Source organism: Dipodomys ordii, unplaced genomic scaffold, assembly GCF_000151885.1.
Source record: "Dipodomys ordii isolate 6190 unplaced genomic scaffold, Dord_2.0 Scaffold85, whole genome shotgun sequence".
Lineage (NCBI taxonomy): Eukaryota > Metazoa > Chordata > Mammalia > Rodentia > Heteromyidae > Dipodomys > Dipodomys ordii.
The window spans coordinates 3,173,963-3,180,135 of NW_012267301.1; the positions used below are offsets into that span (position 1 = coordinate 3,173,963).

Here is a 6,173-nt window from a genome sequence, read left to right on the forward strand (position 1 = left end):
TTGACATTGACCTACCATTTATCTATCAACAATCTACCTGGTTTCAGGAATTCTCCCGCTTCCATGAGGAGATCACCCCCATGCTGGACGGGATCACCAACAACCGCAAGGAGTGGAAGGCACTGGCGGATGAGTACGAGGCCAAGATGAAGACGCTGGAGGAGGAGAAGCAGAAGGAGAAGCAGAAAGAGAAGCAGGAGAAGCAGAAGAAGCAGGGGGCCCAGCCAGGTAGGCAGAGGGGGACCAAGCCCCATTCACGCCCACCCACTGAGCACCCAGGGTGTCTGGGCCTGGAGCTGCGTCCCATTCTGTGAAGCAGGGTGCTGAGGCTGGCAGAGGAGACAGATAGGGCCCCGTCTCACAGCCAATCAGTGAGTGGCAAAGCCTGGTTCGCAGCTGAAGCTGAGGGAGGCAGCAGGCCACGGAACCAGTGATTCCCCCTGGACACAGATCACTGATACTCAGGCTGCCCCACACGTGCATCCCTGGGCAGAGGAGGAAAACATGAATTCTCTCCTGAAAGGAAGCCATGATGGAAGCCTTCTGATAACTTGATTCCTGTCTCTATCACGAGCTTTTGCTTGTATGCTATCAATGACAGAGAGCCTACCCACACCACACCCTCATGCCACACCACTATTAGAAAGGTCTTCATGGCTGGGCATTGGTGGCTCACACCTATAACCCTAACTACTCAAAAGGCTGGGAAGTGAGGATTGTGGGTTGAAATCAACTCAGATCTCCTATTAACCAGAAAAAGGCCAGAAAGGAAGGTGTAGCTCAAATGGTAACGCTCCATTGAGTGAAGAAGCCATTTGAGGTTGTGAGGCCCTGAGTTCAGGCCCCAATACTGGCACACAAGAAAAAAGGAAAGAAAAACAGATTTTCCTGAAGCTTAATTTGCTTTACCTTGCACATTTCTCAGGCATGCCCCACATTGGCAGGTGCCCATTTAGAACCACCTCACGCTGCCCAGAGCACAGCAGACATGGGCGTGGACATGGGAGTGTCCACGAGAGCCACGTGAGAGGAGGGCCGTGTGCAGAGGAGGCAGCAGAATAGGGCAGGGACCCGCAGCCACGTCCTGTAGGAGCCAGGGGAAGAAATGGATTTGGCTGCTGCAGCCCTGTGCCCAGCTGTACTATCACTTCCCTCCCAACCCGTGCTTCCTTCAGTTGTTCTTTCCATTTGCCTTTGTCTTCTGAACAGCAGCAGGTTTGCGCAAACTTGTGGCCCATGTTTCTTTTTCCTTTTTTTTTGGGGGGGGGTCCGGTCATGGGGCCTGAACTCTGGGCCTGGGTGCTGTCCCTCAGCTCTTCAGCTCAAGGTTAGCGCTCTACCACTTGAGCCACAGCGCCACTTCTGGCTTTTTTCTTTTTGCTTATGTGGTGCTGAGGAATCGAACCCAGGGCCTCATGCCTGCAAGGCAAGCACTCTACCACTGAGCCACCTTCCCAGCCCCCCATGTTTCTTTTCTTAAATCTTTTATTCTTTTTTTTTAAGTGGGGGCTGAGAATTGAACCTAGGGTTTTGTACATGCTAGGCAAGAATTTTACCACTGAGCTACACCCTTAGACCCTGTGTGTGTGTGTGTGTGTGCACGCGCACACGCGCACTCACGCACACACACGCATGCGCATACACACATGTCCACGTGTTCCAGTACTGGAACTTGGATTCAAGGCATGGTGCTCTCACAATTCCACTATGGCTTTTTGCTGGTTAATTAGAGATAAGAGTCTCAAATACTTTCCTATTTGGACTGGCTTCAAATCATGATCCTCAGTAGCTAAGCTTATAGGAATGAGCCATCAGTCTCTGACTGTCTGCATTTTTCTTTAAAACATGAGTTGGCTGGCCACATTTCAATACTGGACTTTCTTTTAATTTAAATATGCAGGTTCCTAGCTTTCCTCTTTTTTTTTTTTTCATTGTGAAAATACCGTACAGAGGGGTTACAATTACATGGGCAAGGTAACGAGTACATTTCTTATCAAGCATTGTTGCCTCCTCTTTGTTTCCCCTTCCCATCCCTTCCCATCTCCCCCCCACCCCCACCTAGCTTTTCTCTTTCAGACTGGCCAGTCTTGTGTTTCTGAGCACCCAGTGACCAGAGCCTTCCTTGGATGGCACAAGGCCCTCTACCTTGTTATTGTTTGCCACCACTCCCTGTGTCTTCCTAACATCAGTGTCAGAGCTGGCTGCCATTTGTCATCTTGGGCTGCCATTTTTCTTAGAGAAGGGAGCCTCTAATTCTCCTAACGCCTGCTTTGCCTTCTGCATGGGTGGTTATTTGTTGGTCTCCACAAGCCTTTAAACTTGGCCCAAACCAATCACAGGGGAGTGGACTGCAGCCTCTTACCGGCTATGTTGTCTTTCCTGTTTGATTGCAGCCACATCTGGAGACCAGCCCAGCGGGAACCCTGCGCCAGGGGGCGCTCCTGCATCCAAGTCCTGCTGTGTCCAGTGAGGCCGGGTGCTGCAGTCAGCGGGCAGCGCTGTGCGAGGGCGCGTTGCTCAGACCAGCGGAGAACCTCACACCTTCTCAAGAAGCAAAGGGCTCATCGCAGGAGTTAAGAACTGGTGGAGAATTAGCCAACATGTCATTTAGTGATTATAACTTTCACATGTCATTTAGTGATTATAACTTTCGATTTTTAGACTTAAACGCAGTCTATTGAAGCTGAGGGCTGGTGGCTCCTGCCTGTAATCCTACTTACTCAGGAGGCTGAGATGTGAGGACTGAGGTTTGAAGCCAGCCCAGGTAGGAAAGTCAGACTAGAGGTAGGATTCAAGTATATGCTAGCTGACCAAGGGCAAAGACCTGAGTTCCAGCCCCCAAACTGTGACACACAAAATCTACATCTTTAAAGGGAGTAGTGGGGCCTTCAGGGCCTTCCTCAATTGCAAGGTTCTTTTTGCATTTCCCACAGGGATCTACACCCATGAAGTGACTCAGGCAAGGTGGGAAGACCTGGCCATCTTGCTCAATATGAGACAACTGTCTGAGGCCATTCTAGGCCTCCTGCGGGGTCCTAGCCATATCAGCTAGGCTGTCCCTTATGTCCACTCCCACGAATTCTCTTGCTCTCCCCAGGTCTGTCCATCCTGCAGACAGAATCCACTGGTGATGCCAGCCCAGAACCCACTTTCTCCATGGTCACAAATATGTCTTTAAGAGCTGGTTTGCCTGAATTTAGTCCTAACAAGTTTCCTACATTGAGTCTAGCAGTTGTATTTCTGTTTTGCCCTATATAGTACTGGGGATCCAACTCAGGGCCTTGAACTTGCTAGGCAAGTACTCTACTACTTAACTCACAACCCCAGCCTTTTGCTTTTAGTTTGCATATTAAATACAGTCTTGAGCTAACTTTGTCTGAGTTGGTCTTGAATCATGATCCTCCTACCTCTACCTCCTGAGTAGCTAGGAATTCAGGCATGATGTTTCAGTCTTTGCCTGTTTGTTTTCTTTCAGTAAGATATAATATATATATTTGAGTTCAAGCCCTGGTACTGATATAACACACACACACACACACACACACACACACACACATTTTTGTGATACTGGGGTTTGAACTCAGGGCCTCACACTTACTTGGCTTGCTTGCTCAGTTGGCACTCTACCACTTAAGCCATGTCTATCATTCTACCACTTGAGCCACAGCTTTACTTCCAGCTTTTTCTGTGCTTAATTGGAGATAAGAATTTCACAAACCTTCTTGCCCCTGGTGGCTTTGAACTATAATCCTCAGATCTCAATCTCTTGAGTAGCTAGGATTAGAAGCATGAGGCACCAGCACCTTGCTTTGCTGGTTATTTAAACATGGAATCTCACAGACTTTTCCATCTTGTATGGCTATGAACCTTGATACTCCAGATCTCAGCCTTCTAGGTAGCAAGGATTATAGGAATGAGCTACTGGGTCCTGGTCCTACCTTTGTCTTTGAGATAAAGGCTTGCTAAAATTTTTCCTTGGGCTGGCCTTGAAACTGTCCTTTCTATCTCTGCCTCCAAAGTAGCTGGGATTACAGTGATGAGCCACTGCACCCAGACAAGCATTGGTCTCTTAAGCTAAAGCAAATTATGTATAGTGGTTAGGTGAAAGGGAAGGGAGGAGAAATAAATGACACTGAGGAACACGCAGTTATTTGTGCTGGCGGTGCTGACTCTGTCACGACAGTTCTGAGTCCCTGGGACAGTTTCATTCTGCGCTGTTCTCCTTCCCAGTCTCTCAGTGAGGCCCCATGCCTGCTAGGCCTCTCACACAGGACCACGGCCAGCACACAGGTGCCATTACCATTGCTCAAGTGTTTGCCGTGTCCCAGCTACTGTGTGTAATTTACTCCGTCCTTGCAGCGGACCTACAGGGTAGAAACCATGACTAGCCCACTAAGTCCATGATGAGGAGCAGACTTGGAGACATTATAACTCCCACCCAGGACACTCAGCCAGAAAGGGGTGGAATAAAGACCCAAAGCAAAGTCGCTTTTGACCACAAAGGACCTTGGGAGTGCATCTAAGCAAATCCACCTGTCTCCGAGTCAGGGGAGCCAGGAGCTAAGGAGGCAGCGTCCCAAGATCACAGGAGACACAAATGTGATGGGAGCTGAGTCTTAAACACAGGGCAGGGCTTGAGAGCTGCCATTCCAGTCCTTGTACTTGGGAATTCCTGGCCAATGGGCCAGGCGCTGGCTATGAACAGAGTGGTCCCGACTTCTGGAGCTTTTTTTCTTTTTAACCAGTTAATACGGTAAGGGGTAACCTAGTGAGCCCTCAGTTACACACCGTCACTCAGGACTCATGCCAGGGAGCTCTGCCCTGAAGTTCAAACACCTTCCTTATTCACTTTAATGGGAAAAACAATCCATTTCCTTCCAACATATTACACCTAACTGCTGAGGATGTTTATGTATGTCATGACATCTTGCAAACAGTGTGCTGTAACGGGGGGGGGGGGGGGGGAGGGGGGATGGGCTCTTGTTTGCAGGTTGTTCTGCCTGATGCTTTCATCTTCTGGGAGCTCATGGGTTTCTTGTGCAAGACTGCACTTGAAGAAAAGGTTAAAGAGTTGGGGTGCAGCTCAAAAGTAGAGCACTTGTCTAACGTGCAAGGTACTAGGTGTGATCCCTGGTACTGCAAAAAATGAAAAAATAAGCACACAAAAAAGCTTTAGAGCAAAGTAAGGGTTAAACTTGTTTTAGCATGAAGAAATCTCCTCCTCTCTCTCTCTCTCTCTCTCTCTCTCTCTGTCTCTCTCACACACACATACACACCCCTCTAAATCTTGGTAAAGGCTGTTTGTTTGTACCACCTATTGGCACTATGTCCACGTAGCACCCATATCAGATTTGCTGTCCATGGACCTTTGAATAGAAATAGTTGTGTCACTGTGAACTGAAACCTTCCTTTGTGTAAATATACTTTAGAGCACATTTATTTAGTGAGCCTGTGTGAAATAGCTGGTTCATCAAAACAAGGAAGTCTTTGTTCAGGAAATGGTAGAATTTTCTAAAGAGTCTTGGTCAGAAGGCATGAATGGATGACCTCTGGAGTGACTCAAGTGGTAGATAGCGCACCAGGCTAAGCAAGAGCAAGGCCGAGTTCAAATCCAGTACTGACCAAATAAAAAAGAAGGCATTTTAGTGGAAGAGCTGTTATGCAAGGCAAGCCTGAAGAGTTACTATGAACTCTGAAAAGTGTGAAGGAAGAAGGAAGAGCCAACCAAGAGTTTTGGTGAGGTCAGGGCGAACCCTGAGTGAGTCTGGGCGTGGCCGTGCACACTTGTACACTCAGGACTTGAGAGGTGGAGGCAGAAGGATCTTGAGTTGGGATCAGACTGGATTAAGCGGTGAAACACTGTTTCAAACACAAACAACAAGCCTGGCACTGGTGCAGAGATTCATGCCTGTAATCCTAGCTACTCAGGCGGCTGCGATCTGAGGATCCTAGTTGAAGTCATTTCCAGGCAGACAGATCTGAGACTAGCAAAACACTAGAAGCAGAGATGTGGCTCAAGTGGTAGAACACTAGTGTTGGGCAGGAAAAGCTAAGTCAAAGTAAAGTATATGGTCCTGAGTTCAAGCACGCGCGCGCACGCGCGCGCGCACACACACACACCCTTGGCTGGGGTCTTCTCTGACAAAGCCACACTGGGGCTGGAGTCTCTTCTT

The 6,173-nt window shown here is 48.6% G+C and overlaps 1 protein-coding gene across 2 annotated transcripts in view; it reads left to right on the forward strand.

Annotated features, from left to right (window-relative positions):
* Pde6a (phosphodiesterase 6A, cGMP-specific, rod, alpha) overlaps positions 1 to 2,470 on the forward strand; it is a 75,528-nt gene extending 73,058 nt beyond the window's left edge. Inside the window, exons 21-22 of one of the 2 annotated variants that reach the window (XM_013025524.1) lie at positions 48 to 228; positions 2,394 to 2,470. In XM_013025524.1, coding sequence (XP_012880978.1) covers positions 48 to 228; positions 2,394 to 2,470 — 258 coding nt within the window. The remainder of the gene's footprint in view (positions 1 to 47; positions 229 to 2,393) is intronic. The other variant, XM_013025525.1, reaches the window with a different exon arrangement.
* Positions 2,471 to 6,173: the final 3,703 nt, after the last annotated feature.